A 15,677-nucleotide genomic window follows, 5' to 3' on the forward strand; every position below is an offset into this window, starting at 1 on the left:
GAACATATTTGTAGATTCGATAATTTATCATTGAAAAATAATGAAAACAATGTTTTAATGAAATTAGAAAAAAATCAAGCGAGTTACAAATAAGATGTAACTCGCGCTCATTACACAAAATTGAACTTGTCGTAACTCTTTACATAAATAGCTATTCTAGAAGTATGGCCAAGCATAAAATGTATCAAATATACAAATTTTACAAACCTATTCTGATAAAAAATGGAAATTTAATCTTTTTTTCCCAAAGCTACATTCTTTGGAATCACAAACTACTCAACTGCAAACAAGAGAAACTTAAAATAAGATTGAAAATTTGCACATCATTTTCGTATTTTCAATTTTTAACGCACAACGCCACTGCGATCTCTGTCCCAGCCACTGAGAAACGAATGAAAACATAATATTCAGCCAGCTGTATTTGAAATCTTGTCTATGACTTCACCAGCGCAGCGTTGCCAAGTGATGAACAGGCGAATGTGGGCATTCAATAAGAAATATTGTACTTTACTCTCGTCGCACTTATTTCGAGTGCTTACTTCCGCTACCCGCCAGCAGGGACATGCGTTGTTGATTAATTTGGCTAGAGAAAGTAAAGCAAGAAGAGAGATGAAAATATCGTTAACAGATAATATGTTACAGGGCTGCCAGAACTAGTGTTTTCGTACTAGATCTAGTGATTTCGGCCAATGTTCAGTACGTTAGTGTTACATTCTCAGAGTAACAAAAGACATAGAGTTTGCCATGCCTGTACGGTGCCTATACCAATACAATACCGTGTTTTGAAACGGATATCGTACTATCCTTTTCTGTACAACTTTGGGCGAGGGGGGTGGCGGGTAATGAGAGGTTATGGAGAGTTTGATTACATTTGAAGTTGGATCTTGAAACAGTGGCGGCTGGTTTAGTTGATAATCGGAGGGATAGTATATATTTATAAAATAAATCATTTCAGGTGAAAATGTATTCTGTTCAAATAGTTCCTACAGGAAATCTCATATATTATTAATTATTTTAGAAATGGGGCCAGTTTTTCTACCTCTTACTAAATTTTTATTTATGTATGGCTTTGTAAAAAGCGCGTGGTTTACGGGGTTAAAATTAAATTATTTCAAATGAACTGATACATAACAATGATAAATGTCAATTTCAAAAGTATTGAACTCTGGTTTATAAAATCAAATGAAGAAATTTGTGATTTTTTCTCAGATTTGAAGAGAACAAGTGGTACGGTTTGTGAGGTCCGATATAAAGAATTGTCGATTAGAAATCATGAATATTTATAATTACCATTGAGGTTTGATTTTATTATGTGATTTCATTCAAAATTGGTATCTAGGGGTCTTTGTGGACCGACATTATGATTTGTTCTTTCAATATTCATGCTGACGAATTCTATAATTGCGAAAAATCATTAATGTAAATGAAAAAACTTTACTCAAAAATAAAAAATGTTTTTCATATGACCTATGTCATATTCATTCTGTGATCAACAGATTAAAAAGCTTTCTGCTCAATGTCCAGTTTGAATACTAAATAGATATTCTTGTGCAACTGGTGTTATATCTGTTATTGCTCACTTAACAACTAACTTACGTCACACAAAGATTATGATTCCCGTTTCGGTTTTTCTTTCTTTGCAACCAGGCACTCGAGTTGCATACAGACAATATTCAATAGGAAATGACGGTTGTCATTTTTTTCCTTTTTTTTTGTTGCGATATGTCAAATAATGAAATAATATAAACCTAGTTTCAAAAACTATATTTACAAGAGAAAGAACACTTTATTGAATCAAGAAAATTTACATTCTATACAAATTAATAAATCCTCTACATAGATGGAGTATATATGGAATTACATTCATTGTTATAAAAGAAAATCTAATACAGAAGATGAGTAGATAGGTAGTTACAATCAACATATGTTACTGAACAGGATATTACTATACAGATAAGTACATTTACAAGTATCGAAAGGAGAAAAATAATAATAAAAAAATACACAGTTGTTTTGAATAAGTGGAAAAAATTACTCTTATGGCGGCAGTTTTTAATTGTTTCTGAACCTCTTTGTATCCAATGCTCTGATCTATAAAGTTATTTTATTAGAAATGTAAACTCATCTGAAAAATACCCAGTTTTGGCCATAGAGCCAGATAATTTGATGTATATAGAAAGATACTTGAAATCTATAAATGTTTTGTGGCACAATGTTAAAATTTTTGGAAAGCATGAGATTATAAATATTTTTGATCGCCTTACTTTGCAGTACTAAACACACACTGAAACTTTCAGATTCTGTAAAAATAAAGACATTCCTCTCATCTGTAATGTTTCACTTACAAGCTCGCTCACTTCTCTGGAGCACCGCAGAAAGGTTGGCGACTTGTCTGTTTTATAGGTATTTCTATGGATGATGCTCTTCTGAAATATCACCAACCATTCCACCCTTAGCGGAAGGTGTTCTCGGAGGCATACAGCCTGTAGAAATTCAAAATCACCAGTTCTTACCTCCTTTCCTCAGTTCTCACAATGTTATAAATATTACAGTATTTTCTTTTTCCTCAGAACCGGAATAAAAAAAAACAAAAACAAAAACCTTATTGGTTTTTAAACAAAATTGTTTTGGTTAGTACAGAACGTATTCTACTTCCTCGTTTATTTTCTAATATACTTGTTTCATGGTGAATTCTCAAATCAAAATATTTTTCCAATATTAATTTTGACAATTGGAAACCGTGATTACTTAGGGGTTCATCATCAAAAAAATGGTCTTTAAAAACATCAAAAATATGACCTTGAATATTTTGGAAAGTTTCTATGATTACTTCAACTTTTAAATTACCTAGTTTCGCAGAAAATGTTTGAACTATTCTTCAACAACCTCAATCTTTTTTCTCCTTCCTTACAGACATTTATGACAAATTGCGAAGCTTTCACCATAATACCATACATTTTTCTTTTCTGTAAACCAGATATGGCTTCACTACACTCTAATAAATGTAAACAGTGAGAACATTTTATAATTTTTTTGATTTTCTTCACAACGAACCCAGCTATATATGCCACCACGTCATCCACATACAAGGTTAAATCCTATACATTTGATGCAATGTAATCATGATCATCTGTTTTCTTCCAATCTCTAATTTTGTCTTCAACCCTATCTCCCTCATTTCTGACCAACCATGAACTAGTGCAATGTAAAATATTTGTTGAGTCCAAAGCTACTGCATTTGCACAGTTGCTTCCCTTTATTTCACTGTGAACTAGTATTTTTTTCATTATACTGCCAAATTGGCGGGCTGTTGGATTATTATTGTATCCCCCCTTAGCTCTAACACAACTGAAAAAGATCTCCAGATGGTCTTGGGACAATTTATATGTCAGGACATACTTCAATTGTTATTTTTTTATGACCCTCTCTTCATACAATTGTTTGAGACTTTCTATACAAATGAGAAAGCCCAAAAAAACAGTTTTCCTTGTTGAATACAAAACAGGAATATTTTCATTTCCAATTATCAGCTTCTTTATATAATCTCTGCAGTGGTTCATATAATCGAAATATTCCTTTTTTGTTTGTGGAGAAAGCGGTTTCTCATAAGGCTTCTTGGTAAATCTACTTCTAGAAATGAAAGTGTCAAATAAATTATTAAAAGTTCTACAAAAAAATGAAGTGGGTTCTGAAAATGAAAACTCTTCTAATTTTAGGACCAAATTTAAATAATCTAAGGCGACTGCAACACTGTTGCTCAGTGTCTGCACTGCAAGTTTTACTTTCATTTTTTCTTTTACCCAGGCAATGTGTCTTTTTCTGAGTTTTGTAGCTAAGTGTTCTGTTTCCTAAGTTCTGTTTCCTGAATTTCGCTCAGTTTCTTTACAAAATCCCATTTGATTGGTTTTCCATAAATTAGTTTTCTTTTTTCTACTCTTCTTACATTAAGAACTTGTTTTGAACCAAAAGCGTTTCTGACTAATTTTATCATGTGACTGGGATCTGAAAACACATACACCTTTTCATTGGTTTCAGGATGAATGAAATAAGGTTTCAAATTTGATGGATTAAGACTAACACCCAACATTTTAACTACAGTAAAATTTGTTGGGGTTCCATCAAATGTAATTGAAGTTACAATAACACCACTTTCATTAATGAATTTAAGGCAATTTTGCAATAAATTAGCCTTTTCAGATCCAGTAAGCCCATTAACAAAGAAATAACTAACTGGAATTTTCCAAGATCCATTCAAGGCAACAAGCAAGTGCCTCCTTTGCTTCATCTAAATTGTCTGATTCAAGGTTGACGCCAAAATCCACATATCCATGAAATTTTTTTCCATCCCATTCAACTCTTTTTCGGATGGCCATCTCATCAAATACAAGATTGCACAATATTTTAATTCCTTTGGAAGAAGCTTAACCTGCTTTAACCTTCAAGGCATTTAGAGCATCCTTCAGAAATCCTGGAGTACAATCAACTGTCTGATACCACTTTGAGAGTGTTCTCACATGAGGAAGACTTTTGAAGAATGTTTGTCTGACATAATTATACGATTTGGTTGAATAAAAATTTAGGGTAAGAGCAAATTGTCTCAATTCTGGTGAATACTTTTGTGTTCCAGGCTCTTGAGCATCCAGTTGAACAATTCTTTTGAAGCTCCAGACAAAGATGCCTATAAAATGAACATAACTGAAACGTCAATCAAAGATATATCACAACTTACATTCAGAGTACACTCTGCATTCTCAGATATCATATTATGATTCCTGAGATGCTGGGTCAATAATTTGAGCGTTTTGATTTTGTGACTCATCCTTCTATTACTTTGCTGTAGTTGTCTTATTTTGGCTCTTTGCTTTGATATGGTGTTTCGGGCTATTTGAAAACACTTTCTTCTATTCTTGGCATCTTCCATATTGTCACTATCCAGATCCCCAAAATATCGAATACTTCTGAAAAGAAATTGGATTTGAAAATGTTATGATTGGATCATCAATTTATTTTTCAATATTGAAATTTTGATTATTTGATTACTTTGATTACTTTTTAAATCAGCCTACACACAGAAAGGAATAAAACGAATGGTCTCTAGAGAAATCAACAGAATGTTTCCTGAATTTCCGTTCCAACATATCTTCTTTAGGGAAAAATTACAAATGAGAGGTCTACCACATTGTGCGATTCATTTTGTATGTATAATCTTTTATGAAAAAACTATAGTGAAAGGCAAATTTCTCTCTCTCTCTGTGAGAATAAAAACTTAATAATTTTCTCTTAGTCAAATGAATCTCCACAGACACTATAAAAATGTACCTTATGAAAATTGAAACTGTGAAAGGTAGTAAAAAATGATGATCCAACCATCATAGCCTACCAAGTACTTGTTTAATTATAATTAAATTAAAAAAATATGTATTATGCATACTTTTTTTTCGAAACAGATCCTTCATTACACCAATTAGTTTTTCTTTTTCTAGGATTGGATATCATTTGTGGTGAACGGACAGTTAGTGTACTGAAAGTTTCCTGCATATCTGTACTCTCATCATTATCTTTGCATTTTTCTTCAGATAAAGCACTACAACAATATTTCATCAGAATAAAAAAGTTACTTTATTAAAAGTATCACCCACCTCCCATACATTGGCGGAATGTTTTCTAGTTTCAAAAGCAAACCAGATGTGGCAGAGGTTGATGTTTCAAATCTGAAATGAAAATTGAAATATCGAGGTATGAGATATAGGTATGTGGTACTCAAATATCAAGATAATTATGATGGTAAAACCCAAAAACTCAAATGGTCAATTTCGTTAACAAAAATAATTCTACAGATATGAGCTACTTGGTGAAACTAACATCAAGTAAATTATACCAAATTTTTGGGGTTGTGATTGACGATAAACTCAGCGAGAATCCCTATAATGAAGCTCAAACTCAGTTAAAATATTTATTTACTATGTCAGCATTGTAACTAAAGAAACTATTATCTAAACCAACATTCTATTACTTATCTATATTTTACTCTATTCAGTGGTTGTCTATTTTTATTTCCTGAAGTAGTTAGTATTTATATAATATTCATAGTAAAATAAAACTAGTCCATTAAAATTTTAATTGATTGAACCAAGACTTGGCCACTGGGTTTCCTATTTATGGCCGGAAATATATCTCAGTTTCAATAAACTTCATGTTTATTGGAAATAGTTGAAACAAATTTTAATGTGCATTTTAGGACAATTTTTGCTTTTCAGATATTTAGTGAAGAGTAATTTCCAATCAGGGGAACTAAGGAAATATACTTAATATAATAAATGCATCACCTTTTCCTGAATGCTTCACTTTTCATTGAATTTTGTGTTTATGTTAATGCTTCTGGTGCAGTTGAAGTAGAAGATGAAGTTTCATCATTAACTTCGGAAGCAGTTAGAGTGATAGAAAATGATTGTTCGGCCAGCATTGGGACAGTCCAAACCTTGCTGTGTCCCTTCATCATATTTCAAAGCTTCTGGTGCAGTTAAAGTGGATGAAGAAAGTATTTCATCATCTTCAAATTCCAATGCAGTCAGTGTTGTTGAAAATGACTGTTCTTTAGCATCAGTATCATCAATGTTTTGTCCCATTTCCCCTACTTCAATGCTGAAAATAATTGAAATTTAGTTTTATAAGATAGGGACATATATTTTTATAGAGGTTACCATTCTGAAGTAGAATGTGACAAAAATATTTGGGGAATAAGCAATAATTACTAAAAATGAAATCACCTTTTCACGGTGTTTAGTTCTTTGATTATATTGAAGAATGTATTAATTTAATTTTTTTTCAAAAAATAATAATTACATATCATCATCATTTCATACAAATGAAATAATCATGCAAGTTTTCTAAAATTAAGATAGTCGATTCTGACTACCTTATAGACACATCGGGTTTCTCATGATCACACACTGCTCTTGGAGTTGATTGGTCATGTATGTCAATGTCCAAAATATTGGATGGTAGTAACTTTCAGCATAGACCTATAATTCATTGACCATTATTCACATATTAGAGGAAATCTGTGACTTCTGGGAGTTTGGATCCTCATCAACATATTCAACCAACATTACAAAAATATTCTAGTGACGACTATGATTGAAACAGAATGTGTTATGGTTCAAACTTACCTATGGAATGTTTTGTCACATCCCGGAGACTGCTTGAGTCCACAAACCTCACAAATTTTGACCATTTCAGATATCACTAATTACACTTATGCTTAAAGTCTTATTTCTTAGGTAAATGAAGGGATTCTGATTATTCTGAATATCACAAAATAAACACAACAATATGTAACCAAACAGGAACAAAGCCGACAAACAAAGAATGATGAATTGATCCAAATGAAGTAAGCTGGCCTTCACGAAACTGCTCGATTGAATCTGAACAATAGGTTTGTTCTGGTTCTACGAAATTCAGGTCCCAGGACGTCAGGATCATGCGCAGTTGATATAGAGCGTTCTGGTTTATTCAGGATAATTTCGGACTGATGAATCCTCTGTTCTGGTTTCGACTGCGAAATGATCCTGAACTGTAATTACGTTGGACCTCAAGCAGTTGTGGTTCGTTGAAGCCCCTCCGTGTTGTGAGAACAGTTTACTGACAGCTTGGTTGAATTACTCTTGAATATGAAATAACACTCACAAATAAAGAACAGTTCGTTCTTACTGTGTGTTGTTTTATTTAATAGACAGCAGGTAACAACGTGTTGTAACTGAAGTGAAAACTGAACTGAACTACAACACATAAGTCATAGTATTTATATATGAGAATACTATGCGTAATAGTTGTCATCAAAGAACATTCTAGAACAAAATATTAGTAAGCAATGATGAATAACATGATGAATTATATCTGAGCACATTCATGCAGATAAAGTTCGGTTTAAAAGCATAGTCATCAAATAAACAAAGATAACGTTCGGAATAAAAGATAACATTCGGAATAAAAGATAACGTTCGAAATAAAAGAGGTGTCAGCATTTTCCGGGTTTTATCTCTGTGGATAGTCCAGGGAAAGTTGGCATCATAGTCCAGGGTTGGTCTGGTTGGCTGGTCTGACCATCCATCTCTAAGTCATCTATGGAAGTTTTCTTGTATAGTTGTCTTCTTCGAAGATGCTGGATCAAGTTGTAGGGATAACATGTTTTATAGTAACATGTCACTAAGATGTAAATGGCAAGGCTGGCCATTAAACAAATGATAACAATCATCCATACAGGTAATGATTGTCCAGGCATTGGCACTTGGGATAAATTCACTTCATGATGAGTATTCATCTTGGAAGTCAGATGCTGGAGTTCTTCTAAGTCCATTTTATTAAGTTTCACTTTGATAGTCCTTGTAGAGAGAGTGGAGATATCCAGTGATGGAAGTTTTATCACTGTCATTGGGGATAATTCGTCGTTTCCATGAATGAATTTTCCTTGATCCACAAGAAAATAACATGATTTTGGAATTGTAATGAGGTAGCTTCCAGGTTGTACCTCATGGTGTGTTTCAATGGAACAGCTTTCAGTTAGAATGGTATTGGAAGGTGTCGTGAAAATGATGTTGTCTGGAGTCACTTGATTGGCTATAGCTTGGTCTAGGTGTACCATGACAGTTGAACAATTGGTGGCATCATTGTTCAGAATAATTTTTACGATGCAATCCTCTTCTGTTTGAAGTTTGTTCTGGCAATAGCAAGTATCTTCAATTTCAGCACATGGCTCGTCTTGATATTGGTATAGCTCATTTCTCTCATTCAAAATAAGGTAAGGTTTTTGAGGTGGAATGATTTTATTTTGAAGTGGAATAGGATAGATAAAATAGGTTTTATATGGAATGGGACTCAATATTGGAAAATGTATTAGGAAAACAATTTTCTGTTCTGTAAACATTAGTTGAATTCCCAAGAAGGTATAATAACTATGTTGATTTTTGAAATTTGCTATTTGATTTGAAGAATATAACGTATTCATTTTATTTTTAATTGTATTTAAATTTTCCATCGAGAGAAATGTTGGATGAACTCTATGAAAGTTAGCAAATGTTATTGCATTAATAATTTGATTTAATTGACTTTGGAAATTAATTAAAGAATCAATAATTAAATGAAGAACATTTATTTCATTGATTTCTTTCTCAAATTTATTTATTAAATTCATTGTTATAAGTATATTTGACCTGATTTGAAATAATGTTCGATTAGTTTGTACCATGAATTCTTTTGCTATAGATATTTGACTGTTAATTGCCTCTTGTAATAAATGATCGTTTTTATTTAAATGGTTGAGGATTGTATTAATTCTTTCACCATCATCATTATCGAGAGTACCAAATAACCATTTAGATATTTTTCCTCCGAGATTTATCAATCCGCGTTTGGAGATAACATGTGGGTTGATTGTTTGTAGTTGGTGAACAACTTATGTAGATATTGTATTTGCTTGTCTAAGTAACAAATCTGGCTGATAGCTTACATTTTGTTTTTCTTTAATAAAATTTAATTGGAAGTTAAATTTTGTTTCATCTCTAAAAGTTCTGTAATATTCATATAACTAACAAAAGTATGTTTACTTACAATAATCTTTGTTTCTTCTAAGTTTATGGGTAGAATAGGGTTATTGAGTTTTTGTGTTGATGTTTCGCTAAGGTAAGGCAAGATAATAAATGAGAGAATGATGACCAATAGAATCATCTGAAATAATACAAAAAAATAGATTAATATTTTTTACGTTTTTTCAAATTATGTTTTGAATATTTGGAGTTATCAGTTTTTATTTTATTATCTGTTTGAGCAATGGGATTTATTTTTATAAATTTTGAAGCTAGTTTGTCTCGTGTTTGTTCTTTATGGTATATTTGATCATCTTGGGATATATCCATTGGTTTTGTTCGTTTAGAGTTTATCTTTTGCAATTTAATATTTTTCTTTTCATTTAGTTTTTTATTAATATCTTTATACGTTTTCTGAAGATTCTCTTTATGATCTTGAACATATTTTAATATAACATCTTTTTCTGCTAGGTCAAATGGATCTTTTGTATTAAAATGTCCGGTAACAATTTCAAAGGGGGTAAATTCAGTTGTTGAATGGATTGAATTATTATAATGTAACAATGAATATTTAACAAGGTTACTTAAAGATTCTGCTGGATTTTGTCTAGTCTGAGTTCTTACTTGTTCTAATAGTGTTGAATGAAATCTTTCTATATAACTATTAGAATTGGGGTTTTTAGGTGTTGTGAAATGTACATTTATCTTATGAATTTTACAAAAATCAAGAAAATTTTGATTATTAAATTCTGAACCTCCGTCACAAACAATAGTATGCGGTACTCCATAGTGTGATTTGAATTTCACTAGTTCGGACTTCCATTGTCTACTATATAAAATGATTTGAAATCCCTGAAACAAGTAAAAAAGAATAATTAAAAAAGAATAGTTGAAAATAACAATTATATTAAGCAACAATAAACCTGAAATGCAATGATAGTGAAATAACCTACAATAATAATTGAATAAATAAAAATTAAAGGAATGCAAAAAGAAAATAATAAAAAATAAAAAGTGTAGAGATTCCAAGTCACGTTAGTTCACGACGTTTCGATTGTTGGTATCTACAATCGTCTTCGGGTGATGACGAAGACGATTGTAGATATTATTTTCTTTTTGCATTCCTTTAATTTTTATTTATTCAATTATTATTGTAGGTTATTTCACTATCATTGCATTTCAGGTTTATTGTTGCTTAATATAATTGTTATTTTCAACTATTCTTTTTTAATTATTCTTTTTTACTTGTTTCAGGGATTTCAAATCATTTTATATAGTAGACAATGGAAGTCCGAACTAGTGAAATTCATCACGAAACATTGTCAATCACCTTCAAACAAATGTGATATGAATGTTAAAAGAGCATCTAATATGTTTATTCCATTTATTCCCATTATTGGATAGGCTTGCGCAAATTTTGAAAATGTATCAATTAAAGTGAAGAATTTTTCTTTCGATATTGACAAAACATCAATATGAATTCTTTCAAATGGTTTTGTACCTATTGGAACGGGTAAAAATTCAAAATTATTTGGTTGTCTTTCATATTTTGATTTCTGACAAATGTTACAATTGTTTATATAATTTGTTATGTCTTTATCCATATTTTGCCAATAGTAATTTCTTTTCATTGAGTTTATAGTGGTTTCTATTCCTCTATGTCCGGTTTTATAAACATGGTGATAATTCATTTTATCTAATTTTTCTTTTTCTGATGTTACATCATTAACTTTACTGGAACAAATTATCAATTTGGAATTTATTCTAATTAGTTTTTCTTGAATTAATTTCAGAAAATACTTTTCATGTTCTTTGTCTGGGAAGTATAAATAATAAGTAATGTTGTTCACTAAATCATTTACGAATTTTTCTAAATCTTCTTCCATGTATCTTTTTCTGAGATTTATGAAATATCTTTGATTATCAAAAATTTTTTCTCTTATGCAAAGTGGTACAGGTGATGAGTCAGATATTTTTATAATCATTTGATGTTTATAATAATTCAGGGGTTTATCTGCATATGGAAAAGTAAGTAAAGGCATTTCTTCTGCAGAATGAATTGTAGATGTATAATTTTCAGATTCATCAATGAATTCCTCTATAATTTCATCTATATCACCTGCAACTATGTTTTCTTTTCCTTTTATATAATCAATTTCATAATCGTATTCAGATAGTTGTAATTTCCAACGAACTAATTTAGAATTTGGTTCTTTTAAACTATCTAATCATTTTAAGGGTTTATGATCAGTTTTAATTTTAAAATGGCGGCCAAAAATGTATGGTCGGAAATATTTCACTGCCCATATTATAGCGTACATTTCTTTTTCAATGACTGAATGATTTATTTCATTTGGATTTAGAGTACGGCTAGCATAGCAAATTGGTTTTCCTTCTTGACATAAAACTGCTCCAATAGCATGCGTCTGTGGTCAGTATAAATGTTTTAGAAAAATCTGAATGAACTAAAATAGGATCATTACATAAAAGTTTTTTACAGGTTTCGAAAGCTTCAATAAATTCAGCTGTGTGTTCTACTTTTTTACCTTTTTTTAAACAAAGTGTAAGAGGTTTTGTAATTTTAGCTAAATTGTCAATGAATTTTCTATAAAAACCAATCATTCCTAGAAAACTTTTAATTTTTTTATGTGTTTTAGGAATTGGGAATTTAGTTATTGCTTCAATTTTTCTCGGATTTGGCTTGATTCCGTCAGTCGTTATAATGTGACCTAAAAATTCAGCTTCTTTTTTCAAAAATTCGCTTTTATCTAATTGTATTTTCAAATTATATTTATCAAATTGTTTGAAAACTTCTTTAAGGTTTTTGATATTTTCGTCCAAAGTTGAAGAAAAAATGATAACGTCGTCCATGTATACTAAGCATATTCTATTCAACTGGGATTTTAAAGTTTCATTTATCATTTTTTGAAATGTTGAAGGAGCATTCTTTAATCCAAAGGGCATTCTAAGGAATTCAAAATGTCCTGTTTCTGTTGAAAATGCCGTTTTTTCAATACTATCAGGGTGCATTCTGATTTGATGAAATCCACTAGCTAAATCTAGTGTTGTGAAATATTGGGCTCTACCTAGTTTTTCTAACAAATCATCTATATTTGGGATAGGAAATCTGTCTTGAATAGTTTTTGAATTGAGTTTCCTATAATCAACTACTATACGCCATTTTGGTTTTCCTGAAGCATCTGGTTTTTTTGAAACAATCCAAATAGGACTTGACCAAGGGCTAGAACTATTTCTAATAATTCCGTCCTCTAACATTTTTTGAATTTGGTCTTGAACTTCTTTTTTGTGAATTTCTGGGAATCTATAAGATTTGGTATAAACGGGTTCATCATCAGTGGTTCTGATTACATGAGTGGTTTGAGTTGTTGCAGATAGGGGTTGATTTGGGTATTGAAATATGGTATGAAATTGTTTGCATAATTTAAGTACTTTGAATTTTTCTTCTTCATTGAGATGATCTAATCTTAATAAATTTTCAGTTTGTTCAGAATCGGGATATGGACTCGAATTGATTATTTCGGTTTTAAAAAGTTCACAATCTATCAAAGGATAAATTTCTAATGGTGATGTCATTTTTACATAAGTATCTTTAATGCTAACATTATGAATTTCCACAATTGCATAACCGTTTTCTACTGTTGTAATACTTTCTGGTATAAAGCAATGTTCATTTATCTCTTTATATGGAATGTAGTATGTTCCATCAACTGTTGCATTAGTTGGTAGCTTTGTTCTTAAAATTTCATTTTCATTTAAACTAATACTATATAAACTATATTCTGAAGGAGAACATTGTTTAACAGGTAGGTTAACATTTCCTCTAATTAAATAACCTTCTTGTAAGTTCCAATTAAAACCCATGTTTTTAATATCTTCAAAACTTATTAATCCGTCGAAAAATGGATGAAAATCAAATAAAGTGAATACAATTTTTTCATTGATTTGAAATTCTGAAAATGCGGGAATATGAGCTTCATATTTAGCTAACTGTTGTCCGCAAGATGTTTTAATCATATTCAGTTTAATAAATATGTATTCTGAATAATATTCTTTAGCTATAATTGGATTTATTAAAGAAATATGGCTGCCTGAATCGATAAGAAAATTTAATGGTTCATGATGTCCTTCTATTGTTATGAAAGGTAACTTTCTATTGTCAATGCAATTGATTTCTAAGCGGTTTCCTTTCCATAGGCTGTTAAAATAAAATTTTCATCTTCAGTTTCTATTATTGGATCTAGTATTTCATCAATTTGATCATTTTCTGATTCCGAGAATGATTGTTCATTAGAATAACTGAATTCAAAATTATTTTCTTCATTTTCTTCATTATCATTTAAATTTGGATCAATCGCGTGAATTTCTTCAGATCGAAAAGTTGGTTTAGATTGACTTTGGAAAAAATCATTTCTTGGTGGTATATTTTTAGTTACTGTTGACATTGGTGTGGGTCTATGAGATGAAATTTGATTTTTAGGTTTCCATACATTAGTATTATTAGGTTTAGTATTACCAAAAACTTGCTTGTTTGTAAAAAACTTCTGTGGAACCTGTCTTGGATTCACTTGAATGGGTTGACTTGGAAAAGTCTTGTTTTGAGGTGTATGAAATTGGTATTGAGGGTTTTGCTGTAATTGGTTTTGAATTTGAAATTGTTGATTAGGAGTTTGATAATATTGGTGACTTTGGGGTTGTGAATAATTTTGTTTTGGTGCCATTGGTGTTTTAAAATCCCATCTCCATGGGATTTGTTGAGTATTATTTCTTTTTCCATCATTGACTAATGAAAGAAAATTTTCTTCTTCAATGACGTGTGTCAATGCTTCTTCTAAACAAGTTGGGTTTTTCAACCTAACACCCATTTGAATTAATGGTGGCAAATGTTTCAAAAATGTGACCAAAATTAATTGTTCAATGTTACTAATTTGGGCAATTTTTCCTGATTGTGTTAAATTTGGATCATTGTTTATAGAAGAAAAAATTAAACTTCTAGTATATTGACATCTAACACCAAAATTGTAAGAATTTTCTTTTGAGTAGGGTTTTAAACTGTGCAATTCTTGTAGTAAACATGTAAAAGATCTCTGATCGGCGAATGAAAGTTTTAATAAATCTTTAATTTGATTCCATGTATTTAATTCTGTTCTACTGGAGACTAAGGTGAGTGCTTTTCCTCTCAATTTTCCGATAATTGCTCTCAAAATAAGTTTTTTTATAGCTTCAGATTCATTATTATATTGTATAAATGTTTCATTGCAAACTGAAATAAAATTATTCAACTCACATGCATTTCCATCAAAAGTTGGAATTATATCTAAAAATAGTCTAAGTTGTTGATAATTTGTGTCAACCATTGTTACATTTGGTGTATTTGAAGTTGTTTCAGAAATATTTAAAGTTGATAAATCTTGAGTTATTGAGTCTAAATCTGGATAAAAGGTATTTATATTTTCTTCTTCAGAAGTAGAATTAGATTCGTTAAAAATTAGTTTTATTTGCTGTCTTAATTCTTTGTTTTTGTTTGCGAGATTTTGCAAATTACGAAACATAAAATAATAGTTACTATAATTCGCTAGGAACCAACTAAGTTAAAACAAAATATATAGGATATGAAATGTAGGGAATAAGAATGAGAGATTCACTTTGTGTGTGTGGTATGTGATCTCTTGGGTTGTCTGCTTTCTGCTTTGTTTTTCTGTTTGCTGAACCAGTCCAGGGACAATCGGTCGTCCAGAAAGGTTGTTAGCTTCTTCTTGAATATCCAGTTCAAGAATCTGCCCTGTGTGTCGAGAGAGAATATCCAGTCCTCTTCGGTACACTGTGGTTGTTGGTGGTGCTCCTGTTGAAGATTTGGTAATCACCAGGCAATTGGTTTTGCTTGTTGCCTGTACAGGTATCCTACCGACTGCGCCAATTACGTTGGACCTCAAGCAGTTCGTTCTTACTATGTGTTGTTTTATTTAATAGACAGCAGGTAACAATGTGTTGTAACTGAAGTGAAAACTGAACTGAACTACAATAAATAAGTCATAGTATTTATATATGAGAATACTATGCGTAATAGTTGTCATCAAA

At 30.9% G+C, this 15,677-nt stretch overlaps 2 protein-coding genes across 6 annotated transcripts; both read right to left on the minus strand.

Annotated features, from left to right (window-relative positions):
- Positions 1-1,748: 1,748 nt before the first annotated feature.
- LOC141486904 (uncharacterized) lies at positions 1,749-4,373 on the minus strand. The gene is made up of 2 exons (XM_074185514.1): positions 4,232-4,373; positions 1,749-4,002 (listed from the first exon to the last, which is right to left on the minus strand). The coding sequence occupies exons 1-2, from the start codon at positions 4,371-4,373 to the stop codon at positions 3,833-3,835; spliced, it is 312 nt and encodes a 103-aa protein (XP_074041615.1). The 3' UTR covers positions 1,749-3,832.
- Positions 1,749-10,419, minus strand: LOC141486903 (uncharacterized). Of its 5 annotated transcripts, XM_074185512.1 has the most exons (6): positions 7,170-9,501; positions 6,327-6,642; positions 5,640-5,711; positions 5,432-5,584; positions 4,730-4,958; positions 1,749-4,678 (listed from the first exon to the last, which is right to left on the minus strand). In XM_074185512.1, the coding sequence occupies exons 2-6, from the start codon at positions 6,350-6,352 to the stop codon at positions 4,598-4,600; spliced, it is 561 nt and encodes a 186-aa protein (XP_074041613.1). In that variant the 5' UTR covers positions 6,353-6,642; positions 7,170-9,501; the 3' UTR covers positions 1,749-4,597. The 5 variants fall into 5 exon arrangements, 4 of the variants coding, with proteins under 4 accessions (XP_074041613.1, XP_074041612.1, XP_074041611.1 ...); XM_074185511.1 differs by lacking the exon at positions 6,327-6,642 and having other exon boundaries at positions 4,730-4,955; positions 7,170-10,398; XM_074185510.1 differs by lacking the exon at positions 6,327-6,642 and having other exon boundaries at positions 7,170-10,390.
- Between the last annotated feature and the right edge of the window lie 5,258 nt (positions 10,420-15,677).

The sequence above is a fragment of the Leptinotarsa decemlineata genome, unplaced genomic scaffold (assembly GCF_025532065.1).
Source record: "Leptinotarsa decemlineata unplaced genomic scaffold, Ldec_3_MD MMD2_tig00026375_RagTag_RagTag, whole genome shotgun sequence".
NCBI lineage: Eukaryota > Metazoa > Arthropoda > Insecta > Coleoptera > Chrysomelidae > Leptinotarsa > Leptinotarsa decemlineata.

Excerpts from the sequence above, each read along its gene's own strand:
- LOC141486903 (XM_074185510.1), bottom strand. The coding sequence starts at position 7,234 with ATGGTCAAAATTTGTGAGGTTTGTGGACTCAAGCAGTCTCCGGGATGT. Across the intron at positions 4,959-5,431 it reads GGATCTGTTTCGAAAAAAAA|AAGTATTCGATATTTTGGGG; the intron begins GTATGCATAATA and ends ATTTCTTTTCAG. Across the intron at positions 4,679-4,729 it reads ATGCAGAGTGTACTCTGAAT|GCATCTTTGTCTGGAGCTTC; the intron begins GTAAGTTGTGAT and ends TTCATTTTATAG.
- LOC141486904 (XM_074185514.1), bottom strand. The coding sequence starts at position 4,373 with ATGGCCATCCGAAAAAGAGTTGAATGGGATGGAAAAAAATTTCATGGA. Across the intron at positions 4,003-4,231 it reads ATGGATCTTGGAAAATTCCA|ATCCCAGTCACATGATAAAA; the intron begins GTTAGTTATTTC and ends ATGTGTTTTCAG.